At 40.6% G+C, this 14,959-nt stretch overlaps 1 protein-coding gene across 1 annotated transcript; it reads left to right on the forward strand.

Annotated features, from left to right (window-relative positions):
* Positions 1-10,923: 10,923 nt before the first annotated feature.
* Positions 10,924-14,456, forward strand: si:ch211-199f5.1 (protocadherin-8). The gene is made up of 3 exons (XM_046054315.1): positions 10,924-13,389; positions 13,498-13,696; positions 14,011-14,456. Exons 1-3 carry the CDS (start codon positions 10,924-10,926, stop codon positions 14,322-14,324), a joined length of 2,979 nt encoding a protein of 992 aa, XP_045910271.1. The 3' UTR covers positions 14,325-14,456.
* The last annotated feature ends 503 nt before the right edge of the window (positions 14,457-14,959 follow it).

Below are 14,959 nucleotides of genomic sequence, written 5' to 3' on the forward strand. Positions count from 1 at the left end.
TGGGAACTGTCCCCAGTGCACCCACAGTCTGCCACCAGGAAATCCAAGAGAAGAACTAGTCCTGAAATATTAAAAACCGACAGTGCTAAAAAACAATCTAGCAGATAATAGTCTGTGTTTGACTGGAAATAAAAGGCAGTGACAGTTAGACAGGAGTACAGAATAAAAGTAAATTATTTCACATGCCCGCCGGCTTGTACATACTGTCTGTTTCACAGATATTCACCCAGCACAGCTCTGGTCTTCACAAATCACTACACAAGCAACCGAACAATCAGCCAAGCAGTGCTTTACATTTGTAACATATTAACAACACTTTCATGACATGCCTCCACAAAATACTCAGAGATACAGACCTGTTCAGCTTTTTAACTGATTTCAAATGGTTGCTATATGTTGCTCACAGCCTCCTAACAAATTCAAATTCAGTGTATTTAGCAAATTTTTATCATGCAGATACATTTTAGGTTTAATTTAGATGCGTGTCCAGTTTAACATAGACACTTTTAGATGTTATTTGTCAGTGCTGTGAGCACAAATGTATTAACATGGATGTTTTAAAACTTTTAAGCCAACACGGTCTGCATGGCTAGAATCACGAGAGATTAAAGAATACGTCCGGTGATAATATACATTTTTCTTATTGTCAACAAATTTCTTAAAAACACCAAAACCAACCATGAAGTGATAACAAGTATAGCCAATGTAGTCAAGAGCCTGATATACTGTAGCTCAATGGTTCTTTACCTGGGGGTCGGGACCCCCCTGGGGGTCGGGACCTGTTCACATAGGGTTCACGAGAATCCTACTATAGACACAAAATCAGGAAAAAATTAACTTAAAAATAACTAGACGGACTATAGTTGTGAATTAAATCAGTTTGGGTGGACACTGTAAATATTTTGTACTGTTTAATTAAGTAGGTGGCAGTAATGCCAACCGCTATAAAACACCAAAGAATAATAAGAATTAAAAAAAGGCAACATTAAGCTAGCTAGCTAATGTTGATCCCATTAAGTGAGTAGGATGGAGGTGTATGTGTGTGTGTGGTGTTGGGGGCTGTAGCTCATTCATCTGTGCTATATTCCTCTATTTATGTCCAAACATTATTAAAAACACATCAGTGAGCTACACCCTTGTATTGGATGACACGTGTCCTTATTACAATGAACATGAACACAAATTGTCAGTCAGTCCTAAATAAACCATCCTGGTGCCATAAATGTTTGGTAGTGCACCAAAGAAACTGATGAAAATATTAACCAATAGATCCGCTGTTTACTGTAGTTTGAACAAAGTTAGCTAAAAACTATAGTTCCCAGCTGTTTTAGGACATTATTATTTTGTCCTGATTTTTGTCTTTATTGGGAACCAATGGGCCTGGGGATGAGAGCTACAGACACAGTTGAGAGACTGTGTTCCACTGTTGGTTTTGGTCTTTTCATGTGATTTGTTGACAATAACAAAAAATCACCAGCCTTATTCTGTAAGTGAGAAAAACATTTTAATTCATAATTTGAGTGAACCAACCCTTTAAAGTGCCACACAATCCTTTCAGTTTCTGTTTAGCGACAAGTCTACTTTGTACAAATACTCTAAGTAAATTTCTCCGCTGTTGATTCCTACCTGTAAACTCTGAGCACTGTCACAGCCTGTCACCACAAAAATCAAGCAGAGAAATCTCTTGTCAGCCCAAATCACTTTCTCTGATGCTCCCTCATGTGGTCTCTCTCTCTCTCTCTCTCTCTCTCTCTCTCTCTCTCTCTCTCTCTCTCTCTCTCTCTCTCGGTTGCATGCTTTCATAAAACTGCTGTGCACAGCTAGATACCATGTAATCTGTGTGGTTTGCTTAGGCTCTGTGGACACACTGTCAAGTGTGATGTGTTGAATCAAACTGACAATTCAGACATACAAAAAACACCCCCAAGATTTTGTGGATAAAGGACTGATCACCTTCAATACTAGCTGGTGTAGGTGTTGATAAAGCACTATAACCAGGCTGGAGGAATGGTTGTATAAACTCTTATCTGTGTGCCCACCAATCTTTTCTCTTGACGCTTTTTGAAGAGCACACAAATCTTCTCAACACCACAAGACATTTCAAATAAATTCTTCATTGGCCTGTCAAAATGCTTTTCCTCTCCCTTCAACACCAGCAAGAGACTACCGTGATCTGCTATGAAATGGCCTCATTGTGCAGGGCATCAAGGATTTCTACGGCTCCATCTCCGGGTGTGCTCTGAACTGTGAATTTCAGAATCAGACAGCCCAAGGCCCAAGGCCATGAGCCACTAGCGCCACTGAAGCACTCTGTTGCTTCACACATCTGAAATTGGCTGACATGTTTAAGTTTGCTGTACCTTTGCTCAATCTTTGTGTGATGCTCTCAGGAAACCATGCAAAGCCAAGTGACTCAAGACCTACATGTGTCAGGGCAATGAAGTTCTCCCTTCTCTAATTTTAGTCTGCATTTCAAGAACTGCCATATACGCACATTTTGATGAGATTTATGGTACACACAGAATGGCTGTTAGACACATCAGCATGTAACATGGTAATCTGAGAGAGGATATTTGACAGATAGTTTTCCATTCCCATGGTGCTGTAATCCCTTAATATTTTACCAATAACTATTAAGGATTTAATGTCACTCGTACTCTGTTGGGGTTTGACTTGACTCTCTCTCAATTTTCCTGGACCCAGGCCATGGCTGAGACTGACTGAGCCCATAAAATCTTTAAAGTCTCTACTCACAGTTCACAGAATCAGCTGTGCAGAGACCGGATGTTCAGGGGCTGTACAACAGGAAGTCAAGGTGACTATCTTGACCTGAGTCAGTCTATTCATGTCAAGTGAATCTCCTCTGACTTGCCTCTGCAGAATATGAAAACAAGACATGAGGTAATATCCAACTCACATGTAGTAAATAACAAAGAAATGAACCTAATGTCTTGTCTGAAATAAAGAGTTTTTGAATTCACTTGTTCGAGCTGCTATTGAATGAAGCTTTGTCATCCAAATTGTTTGTATTCGAGCTCAGAGTTAATCAGTCACAGTCTGCAAAAAAATGTAGATCACACCAGCTGACATAGATGAAAAAACATACTCCACATTTTAAGTCTCCTCAAAAATCAGCCAGTTAATTTTTCATGGCTATACCTTTTAAGAGACATGTCAGTTTGATTTAATGTTCGGCTGACAGTTATTGGTTTTTGGTGTTTACCTCTTATCACTTCAGAAAACTGGGAAGGCCAATTTATGCTCTGGATGCACATAAAGCGGCATCAAAAATTAAGATCTTGACGCGCTGGAAACATTAAAAAAGCTTTCTATAATGTAACTCTGTGTGTAACTGGTGGTGCTCTTTTTGAGTGTGTTTCTCTATTCTGTCTTTAGACTGACATCGCCCCACATATTGTTGAGCCATTTCTAGTGTTTTCTTCCTACTGCCACACACTGGATTTGAATGATGGAAGTGCAGACTGGATGTTGTTTTTTAACTCCCATTACTGATGCCCAGAGCTTGCGTTTGTCAAGTTAGAATTTTAAATAATAAACAACCAAGAAGCAATAAGTGTTCATTGACACATATGCTGGTGCATTTGATAAAGCAATTCTGTAAAAGGAGGCTTACAGTGAAGAAATTGTCTCAAGTGGTTCAAAGGATTTAAAGTGGAAGAAGAGAGGATTGATGTTTGCGCTGCAAGCCCCTGAGTAGAACTGGCCCAAGGTCTAATCAGAGACCAACAACACACCCCTCCCCACTCCCCCCCCTCCCTCCACACAGCCATAGGATTTTCTCTCACTATTCAGGGGCTGATAGATGAGCCTCTCTTTGTATTTCAGCCATGCACTTTCTTAAATCTGAAAAGCCAATTCATCTTGGGCAAACGCAAAAGGGGGAGGGAGTAAAAGAAAAACTTCAAAACTCTTTTTTTCCCCCTCCTTGCCAGTGCTCAAGTGTCATTCACAAGCTCCCTAAGCACATTTGTCTCTCCTTCATTAATTGTCTCATTGCTTCGCCCACGTCACGTGCCTTGACTACAACCGAAGCTGAGGATATCGTAACTCGGCTATTCCCCTGTCTTGTTCTCCGTGTTGCTAAGTTCACAATAGATAAGGAACAGTCTGCACAGAAGGTTCCATCAAGGGAAAGACATCACACAAAAAGGGAAAAAATGTGTTTACGTTTCCTGATGGACTGAATTAATCTTTGCTTTTCAGGTACAGTGGTTTTCAGACATTCAGGCACAGTATTTTATCTACGTTACTGTCAAATAGAAATCAAGCATTTAGTGGGCTAGACAAATAACCAGTGTAATAAATCATCCGTTTTTATGTAGTAGGGAATCACAGAGGCTGCTATGTTGATAGGCTGCTTGAAGTTAAGGCACTTTCATTACACACATGTCAACAACATGTACAAAGTTTAATGGTCCTGTTCTGAACTCGGGGGCAAATATTTTACACTTCCAGTAGCAAAATGAAAGCCTATTTTTTAAAAGGATTATTTTTCAGCCAGCAATACAATATACACCACAATATTATTTTTAAATCCCACAGCGTTTCTCTGTGCCCATGTGTAGAGAGAGAAACGGTGTCATGTTTAATTAGCAAATTCTCGCAGTGAATGTGGACACCTTGTTGACACATCCATTCCACATGAGCTATTGCTGATTCCTTTGAATGCAATTTACATAATTATACCTCAGTCAGTCCTGTGAAGCACATGCCTCAAACACCATGTTGCTCACAGCAAAACAGCATGAGGAGAAGCAGCCATATTAACGCTTGTGGCAAGAAAACACTAAATGTTGAAGCCGCCTCCTCCATCTGCATTGTATGAGGCACGGTGGTCTCGCTGCATTAAAGATATGACCCCCCAACCCACCATATGTGCACACATACACACATAACACCGCCTTTTATTAAACATACACACAAAGAGAGAATATTTCACTGCCTGAGAAAGATGACCTAAATTTCTACAATGCTTTGCACTTACTGTACATATTTGAGTTGATCTACCCTCAATATGCAAAACCCACTGTGTACCAACACATTCCAAAGCATAAATTCTCATTTACATGCCCAATATTGCAAAACGAGACTCACCACCGGTGAGTCTATAAGCTCTATGGTAACATTCACAGTCAAACAACACCCATCTTCCCCAAAGAACAATGAAGCATGACAGTCTGAATTACCAGAACGTACTGTCAGAGGGCTCTTCCAAAGCTCCCAGCACTGAATATCCCTCTGAATCTTGTCTTGCTCATCCAATAACTTTGTTTATGTCTGCTGTGGGACATGTCTGGAGAGACACCTTGAACACTGGGACACAGCTCTCAGTCCAAGCATAAAGAGAGAAACGAAATATTCACCCGTCTGATTGTCTCCAAACTCCAGGAGAAGAATCAATAAAACATAACGCTGGCTTCTTTCTGAGTTTAAGACTTCCGATGGGGTTTGAAACCCCCATGTGACCTTGGAGGCTTAACTCTCGCATATGAAAACACCAGAGTTTTATTTTGATGTTTGAATTAATCAGCGGAGAGCATCTTCAGAACAAAAAGATCTGATGTTGCCTGTGGGATCTGTGGCCATCTGAGATTTCACAGCCTGTATTTAAAAGCATGTTTTGAAGAATGCATTTCAACAGCCCATAATAAGCTAAGACGATCCATAGTGCCTCTTAAATCTGGTCTACAAAACTCTGCCAATCTTTTTTCACCTCATATGCCACAGATTTTTAATATCCTGATATAGCCACTTGGTGAGTAAAATTTACTTCAAAGTGTTGTGTTGAAAATAACCTCACTGCATAGTATGTTTAAACACAACTTTCATGTGAAGGTTAAACCCCTGTGAAGTGTGTCATTTACAGGGCAATATAATGGGGCAATTATGCGGACCAGGCCAACATATGTAGATACCAATGGAAGACAAAGGACACAGCTAAAGGGGAAAGTACTGTGACCCCATTACCATGCTATTTTAGAGGTCGAAGAAATCCTTTCAGCCCCAACTCTAAATAACAGCTTCACAAATACAGAAGCCATCAATACTCTGGCTTTGTTCTTATATCTACTGCAGAAATAGTAAATTTAACTGTGAAATGTCTTGACTATTTAATGTTAAAGGAATTGTTTGACATTTTGGGAAATACACATACTCTCTTTCTTGCCATTAATTATACAAAAAATAAATAAATACAACTCACAGATCTATAGGGGAAATATGAAGCTAGCGACTGCAGCCAGTTAGCTTAGCCCAAAGACTGGAAACAGGGGGACACAGGTAGCCTGGGTCTGTCCAAATGTAAGAAAATCCAACTATTGGAACCTCTAAAGCTCACTAATTAACATTTTATATCTTGTTTGTTTAATTCGTACAAAAGTGTGTTCATTATTTAACTTTAGAGGTGCTGTTGAGCAGATTTTGTTACCTTTGGACAGAGCCAGAGCAGCTGTTTCCTCTCGTCTTTGTGCTAAGCTAAGCTAACCAGCTGCTGGTGGTAGCTTCATATTTAGCATACAAATATGACAGTGGTATCAATCTTCTCATCTACCTCTCGACAAGAGAGGAAATAAACACATTTCCCAAAATGACAAAGTGTAACAATTCCTCCTGAGCAGAAAGTACACTCGATCAAACTGTGACATAAAATTTAAGTACACATAATACAAGTCTGTACTTTGCTGATGTGTCAGAAGGCTCACTTAAACTCAAATGTCATATTTCAAGCTGAACATGGCCAGAATAACTGACATAAAACATGAAAGAGTTGGAGTGCGAGTGAGTGAGAGACAGACAGACATAAAGATAGAAAGGAGAGAGTCTGGCGTCTCAAAGACATGGAATATTGGGTTCTTTAAGGCAAGCGATATCCCACCAGAGCGATATTCACTTGCGCTGAGCTCCACCACAGTATAATTTGCCTCTGATTTCTAATCTTTGTAAAAGAATGCAAAGTTAAGAGCCTTCCACAAATGCAGACTATCATGGCATTTCTTCAGGCACATTATGGACTAGAGTGATTAGAGAACTTAAAATGCAAAGGCATCCCTTGAAACTGAATGCATTTACAATCCCATTAAATATGGAATTGTGTCTGTGGGCCAACAGTAAATTTGAAATATCTTTCCCTGCAACAGATTTTTTTTCTATCATACATTTTCCGTTTGCTGCTTGCTTCCTTCACTCCCTTGCTGAATCTGTTTGAGGCTGTGAATAATATGCCAGTAACTTTCATGGAAATTGCTATACTGGACACAATCATATAACATTAATCATGAAAATGCTATTGTGATTTTCTATCAGCATCATGTCAACACTTGATGACTCTGACAGTTGGTTGCTTTCACTGTGAACCAAAAACAATTAAATAATAAAAGTTTCATGTAAAATGTAGCTTGAATTCAGAGCCTGGGATGCAGTATAAAGTCTTCCTGTGGATGTGACCTTGAGCTCATGTATCAGAATGTATTTTTTTTTTTTATTAGAAATAAAATTCTGTTCTCTGTGTTATTATCATTTTTAACTGTACAGCACTGCTTATATGAAACTCAGACATCCACCCATCTTGAATCTCTGACAGGTCATAATGAACAGAACATCTATCACAGAAAAAACATTCACATTCATTCATGTATTGTCGATCACCAAACAATATAATTAAATGTGATTTGTGAATTAAGCTACAACAAATGGTGGGATTTGCACACCACTATGAAAACAATCATCGGCTTAATAACCTTTCTCACATAAACAACAATTTACCCATTATAAATTCACATAAACTCCTCCACGTCCTTGTTCAAACTAATGCTGTATTGCAGTATTATAATCCATCTATCACCACAGCCATTTCACCTGGTTTAATGTAATCCAAAGAGAATTGCCCACGTTGAATATATGACCACCTCAGCCCATGTAACATGTGGCTTTAAATTGAGCTGAAAGAAGACAAAACTGTTTATCAAACTGTTTAATGAACCATACTCAATGGTTTCCACTCCACTTTGCTGTTTCCAGCCTTTGCGTTAAGCTAAGCTAACTGACGGCCTGTCCTTTTCATATTTTGATGAAGATAAGAGTAAGACAGCTTTTCTGCTCTGTTCTTCAACCATGATAGGAGAGTTGAGTTTGGATTTGTTGTTTTTGGCAATTTGGGACAGAGCAACACAAATACTGATATATTGTCACCATACAAAGTTGATATGGCTAATGTCTTGGCAAACACTTGCCTACTTACACATCCAGTGGATATGGAGCAACATTGACCTCATTTGGATTCATATTTGTGTCCATCTGATCAATATCCTAGTCCAATATTCACTTTCATTTTAGCTCTATTTTGGGTCTTCGCCAAGTCCTGAGATGCAAAATGTGCCACAATGCTCATCAGCTAGTTACTAACTAGTTTGTCTGCTGTTAGGTGTTTTTTGCTCTAAACAGCTGCCTGCTGCTGCTGGAAACAACATTAAAACAATGTGCTAAAAAATGCTAAAATGCTCCTTAAAGCTGATGGAGGTAAAGTCGGGGGATCATTTTCTGTGGGTTTGTCACTGCTCGCAAAAACTACAAACATCTGCATGGACCCAGGTGTGAATTGGGACCTTCACAGAAACACAATAAAGAAACACAGTAACTGAATTTGTTTTTACCTTAGACTGAATAATTCTGTATTATACGCTGGATACTATATACAAATACAATATGTCACAGTGGTTCTCTCCGTTAGTTGTAAAATTGCCCACCTACCTTTGTTGTTTACTGCAGCCTTTTCCCGTTCAATGTGTCTCTGTGGGCTTTTCACATTGTTTCAGATCATTACTGCTATTGTTAGCGTTATTGTTTCAGATTATTGTTAGTGCTTCAACCACAGCACACTGTGGACTGTATGACTGACTAATGAATCGTTCTAAACAAAAACACACACAAGCTGTCATTTTCCTCCACGCCCCATTAAGATATACAGTAAATGGAGGAGTTAAAAGTAACTGTCACAGAGATAAATTGTGAGCACAGGCCCCAAACAAGTCACTTCTATCCAGATGCTTAGTCGTATAACAGTTATACACTGAGTTTCTCACTAATCATATGTAGTCTCCACAACAGCAGAGAAAACCAGCAGGTGCCTCCATCAAGAACCACATGTTTAAACAAGTGCAAAAAACAGAATTATACTTGAGAACAAAATTCAATCCACCAAATCTAATAAGCTCCGTTAGAGGATGGACAGAACATAAAAAGAATGAATGGGCATGCACACATTTTTGGTGGAAACTTAACCAGATCCTTCGTGAAGATTAACAGATTTCTTTTCAGTATTATTACTTAAATGGTGTTTACACAGACTATTCAGCTATCACGTTTAAAAAATAAATTGGGATATTAACTTAACAATTGACAAATACCTGTGCCAACACCATACAAACACAACAAAACAGGAGTGTTGCAATCCAATGCAGTATAGTCAAATGTGACAAAGGAGTATGGACTCAGGGGTGTGGTCGAAATTTTTGGCTACAAATCGTGATGACGTTGTATTATATCCAGCTTAAGAACATATGTTTATATGAATATATATATATATATATATATATATATATATATAGGAATATCTGTTTATACATTTCCTGTGTGTGTAACTGAAGTAATGTAATGTAATGTTAACGTAACACCCTCTGCTCTCCTGGGAAGAATTTCCACAGGATTTTGGAACATGGCTGCAGAGATTTGCGCCTATCCAGCCACAAGAGCATTAGTGAGGTTGACCACCAACTTTTTAGCCACTGAGGTCAGTTTTTCCACACCAAATTTTGAAAACCATGTCTTTATGGATTTTACTTTCTGCTCAGTGGTAATGCCATATTGAAACAGGAAGTCCCTGGCAGAATGTTGGAGGCACACTATTGTCTTAAATATTATTGTATGCTATAGTGTTAAGATGTCCCTCAACTGGATCTAGAGCATATAGGGGATGCAGCCCCAAACTAAAGGTGCACAAAGGTACTGTACATGTTTTGGCCATAGTTTTGGCCATATTGTAGTTCTTGTTAAATTGTACATGTTAAATGAAATTGCTCATCCTTATCATAATGCATTGAGTGTACAAATGTATGATTTGGAAAGATAAAGGCGACTGGAAATATTGACAATCTCTTGATATCAAATTTGAGAAAAATTCCTTTAGGTAGTATCACTTTATTCATTTGCTGTTACATACAAGTTGAAAAGTGAGATGTATAGGCTACTGTTGATCATATTTTTTTACTGACCAGTGGGGTATGTCAGCTATTGCTATATAAAGTGGTCGTTCTAGCACCATTCCACCTTTGGAAGGGTTGTGACATGCTTTCAACGCGAATGTGTTTCCAGATAATGAGGCTGTTCTCAGATGAGCTGCACCCAGAACAAAACCTCGCTCAGCTCACCAAAAACAACTAAGCATGCACACCTACTCAGGCACGCTCAACAGACAACAAACTCAACATCAAAAGAAGAAGAAATAGCTTTTGCTAAATAAAACCATCACTCGGTAATGGCTGTAATAAGACGATAAACAGTGCAGAAACTATCTTCAAGCGGTGGCATATCTTTCTGCCCTTCTTTCTATTTTGCAACTTCCTTTACTGTCTACACTCTCAAAAGAGGCTTAGCTTTTTTTCACAGGGGGGTATTTTTAATTCTAAAGCGAGGGATTGGTCACACTTCGTCTCATTAGCATGAGGAGCTGTATAAACCCCGCCACTGCAGAATTTTGAGCTGTGTTGACGGCGAGGCAACAAGCGTATCTGACTGGCTGCGCGCAAGGAGCAAGTAACTTTCACTCCCAGCACAGTTGAGTTCATAAAAGCGGGAGCTGTATGGAGAGCCCACTCCAGAGGTGAACTGCTTTTATCAGTTCAGAACACAATGCGGCTGCTTACCGAGGGAAAGATTACTACGAAGATGATACGGGGCAAATGTATAACTTATTGGCACCGGTGGATTTTTCTGTTCTCAATCCATCAATTTTTATTTGCCTCACTGGCTCAGTCCGAGGGAAATACTATTCGATATCAGACCAATGAGGAGGACGCACCAGGTACAGTCATCGGAAACCTTGCCAAGGACATGTCCTTGAGTCTGTCTCATTCCTCCAAGACCAATTTCAGGATGATGAAACAATTCAATGATTCATTCATCAGGGTGAGAGAAAGCGACGGGGAACTCGCTGTCGGGGAACGAATTGACAGGGAAAGAATCTGCAGACACACTCTACAGTGTCTCATTACTTTTGACGTAGTAAATTTCTCCAAAGATCGCTACAAATTGATTCACGTCGAGGTTGAAATAAGGGACATCAATGACAACTCTCCGGAGTTTCCAAACAAGGAATCTATAGTGGAGATCTCAGAGAATGCAGCTGCGGGGTCCCGCATCCCTTTGGACCCAGCAGTGGACGCTGATGTCGGGTCAAACTACATCCAAAGCTATCAAATATCTGTCAACAGTCATTTTACCATTGATGTGCTCCTGAGAGCGGATGGGGTTAAATATGCGGAATTGGTGCTAATGAAAGAGCTAGACAGGGAGACTCAGTCTTCATACACTGTGGAGCTGGTCGCCACAGACGGAGGGAACCCTTTCAGATCGGGGTCAACAAAGATAACTATCAAAGTAACTGACTTTAATGACAATAGTCCTGTTTTTGACCAGAATAGTTTCTCAGTCAGTTTGCCAGAGGACGCACCGGTTGGCGCAGTTATACTGGACTTGAACGCAGTTGATGCTGATGAGGGTTTAAACGGAGAGGTCGTCTACGGGTTCGGAAAACAGGTTTCTCATGAGATCCGAGAACTTTTCCAAGTGGATAGTAAATCAGGTCGCCTGACGCTCAGGAGCCCGGTGGATTTTGAGGACAAAAGCACCTATGAGCTAGACGTGCAGGCGACTGATCTGGGACCCAACCCGACACCCTCCGTGTGCAAAATCATAATTCACGTCACAGACGTTAATGACAATGCCCCAGAAATCAGCATCACCCCGATGACCTCCATCGCGACAGGCATTGCATACATCAGCGAGGCGGCAGACAAGGACAGTCTGGTGGCGCTGATCAGCACCTTGGACAGAGACTCGGGTGTTAACAGCCAGGTCCACTGCACATTATACGGCCACGACCATTTCAAACTCCGGCAGGCTTACGAGGACAGCTACATGATAGTTACAGCAGCAGCTCTAGACAGGGAGAGGATTAGCGAGTATAACTTAACGGTCATGGCTGAGGATTTTGGGTCGCCTCCGCTGAGAAAGATCACTCAGTACACCATTAGACTCAGCGACGAGAACGACAACGCCCCTCACTTTACTAAAGCTGTCTATGAAGTTTTAGTGGTGGAAAACAACGCCCCGGGCGCTTATATCACCACAGTTGAGGCCAGCGACGCAGATCTGGTCAATAATGGCAAAATCACCTACAGGCTTGTGGACAGTGTCATCATGGGGTCCCCGGTGAACACCTTTGTGTCTCTTAACTCAGTGTCTGGCTCTATATATGCCCTGAGGAGTTTCAATTATGAAGTAATGAAACAGCTAGACATACACATCCAAGCAAGTGATGGGGGGTCACCCCAGCTGCAGAGCACAGCTGTCATCAGACTAAAAATAGTTGATCAGAATGACAACCAACCTTCTATCATACAGCCACCTCTTTACAAAGGATCTGCTGAGGTTTTCCTGCCCAGAGATGCACCTGTAGGTTATGTGGTAACCCAGATAAAGGCCACAGATGCCGATGAAGGCATAAATGCACAGCTGTCCTATAAAATCACAGAGGGGGGACACCTGGGTTTCTCTATCAACAAAGACACAGGGAAGGTGCACGTGAGCAGACAGCTGACATATGATCTCACAGACAATGTCAAAGTCACAGTGTCGGTCAGTGACAATGGATCCCCGGCACTTACTTCAACAGCCATTATACACTTCAGCTTTATAGAGGGAACTCTACCCAGTATGCCTTCCTTGACTCAAAATGGCAGCGATGAGCTCTTTGAATGGGACATGTCTATAGCCATAATCATTGTCCTGGCAGGGAGCTGCTCTCTCCTCCTGCTGGCTATCATTCTCATCACAACCATTTGCAGCCGCCGGAAAAAAGAGACAAGGGAGGGGGGGTATGATGAAAAAGAAGACATACCAAATGTGGAAAAAGTGGAAAGCGGTCATATTGATTCATTGATTGCCAGCCACAAAAGCAAAGGGTTTGAATCCCATCCATTTCCAGAGAAACCTCCATTGGCCAGCAGCAACATAACAGAGACAGGCTGTGAGGATGGCAGGGAGACAGCAGGCATCTTTGAGTCAAACAGCAGGGTGATGGAGGGAAAATTAAAGGTGAGAAAATTATTTTTCAGAGATATTTAAAGTTTGTTTTACGGTAACTTTCCTTGTCTTTTGCATCTTGACTCAAAATTTGTGTTGAATATGTTTGTCTCTCTGCAGGGTTACTCTACACTACCAGGATATGGGAAAGAAACAGTCAGACCAATAACAATATGGAAGGGTAATTCATTCACAACAATCTCAGCAAGAGACCCCCACATCAGTGGCAAGGACAGTGGAAAGGGGGACAGTGACTTCAATGACAGTGACTCTGACATAAGTGGAGATGTGCACAAAAAAGAGTCACCACCAACAAACAGTGAGTGTCACAAAAAGAAACCCAAAATAATAATAAATTGGAAAATGAGTCATGAGACGAGGTAAAGATCAAACTGTGCAATGACGTGACATGCATTCCTTTTGCTTCTTATAGTGTGTTTTTTATTTGAATCTAAGCCCCATGCATCCTTGCAGATTGAACCCAGTTACAGCAAAACATTTTCTAATACACTGGACACATTATGATTGCTCTTACCTGGGCTCACTGGGGTCTTTCAACATCAAACACCCTCAACCAGACGAGCCAGCAAATGTATTCATATGAAACCCTGACAGCACTGCTGTTTTCCACAGGTCTCTGGGCATGTACAAGCGAGTGCAAAGTGTTGGGACACTCGGACCGATGCTGGAGCCCTTCAGCTACAAGGCCCAACACGAGCATGGCCTGTGGACCGCATCTGTCTACTTTCTCCAAGACAGCTTCACTTCCCCGGGACGCCAGAAGGGAAAACTACTACCCAGCTCACATACCCAAAACCAACGGACTGCAAAGCGTGTATGAAAAAGTTCAACACCAGGAATTTGATTATATTCTTGTTGGCCCACCGACACCGGCCAGAATACAGGAAGCAGATGAGATATCCATCCCGGAGTACACAAACTCGTAAAGATCAAAAAGTCATCCAAATGGATTACGTCTTTGTACTGTATAGTACTTTTATCTTAATTGACTCAATGTTGAATTGTTGCAGTGTTTTGTAGTATGTCATGTGTCTTTTGGCTCATATAAGACTGTTCATTGTATCATGTGTAATATGCAAGATTTTGTACATTAATAATATATTTTTCATAATGATTCAGTGTAAAGAAGAATTTTATTATCGATTTTCAAGAGCATGTGTTAACTATTTAAGGGGCATGACCTATGGACATTTAGGCTGACAGGGGCCTTTCTGCCGTGGAAAACAATCAATATGAATGATTACCATGTTTGTGGTAGATTTTGTCACATTGTTGCACAAATAAACAATTAAAATCAAAATTGTATTCTGTTCAATGACAGCTTAAAAATTGAGCTATCTGGGCTTACAGGACTCAAATGTTATTTTATAGGAAGAGTAGAACCTATAGTCCTGAGGGAATATTAAGGAAGCACACAGAATAACCTCAATTAGCCAACTGAATGCATTTCATTTGCCTTAGAGGCTTATAAGCTGCACTAAAAAAAATGTGGTCCTCTACCGATCACAGCTAAATTGATAGCAAAAAGTCATATTCTTTTCAGGGTACACAATGCAGTTAC

This window comes from Micropterus dolomieu, linkage group LG07 (assembly GCF_021292245.1).
Source record: "Micropterus dolomieu isolate WLL.071019.BEF.003 ecotype Adirondacks linkage group LG07, ASM2129224v1, whole genome shotgun sequence".
Taxonomy (NCBI): Eukaryota; Metazoa; Chordata; class Actinopteri; order Centrarchiformes; family Centrarchidae; genus Micropterus; species Micropterus dolomieu.

Excerpts from the sequence above, each read along its gene's own strand:
- si:ch211-199f5.1 (XM_046054315.1), top strand. The coding sequence starts at position 10,924 with ATGCGGCTGCTTACCGAGGGAAAGATTACTACGAAGATGATACGGGGC. Across the intron at positions 13,390-13,497 it reads TGATGGAGGGAAAATTAAAG|GGTTACTCTACACTACCAGG; the intron begins GTGAGAAAATTA and ends GTCTCTCTGCAG. Across the intron at positions 13,697-14,010 it reads AGAGTCACCACCAACAAACA|GTCTCTGGGCATGTACAAGC; the intron begins GTGAGTGTCACA and ends TGTTTTCCACAG.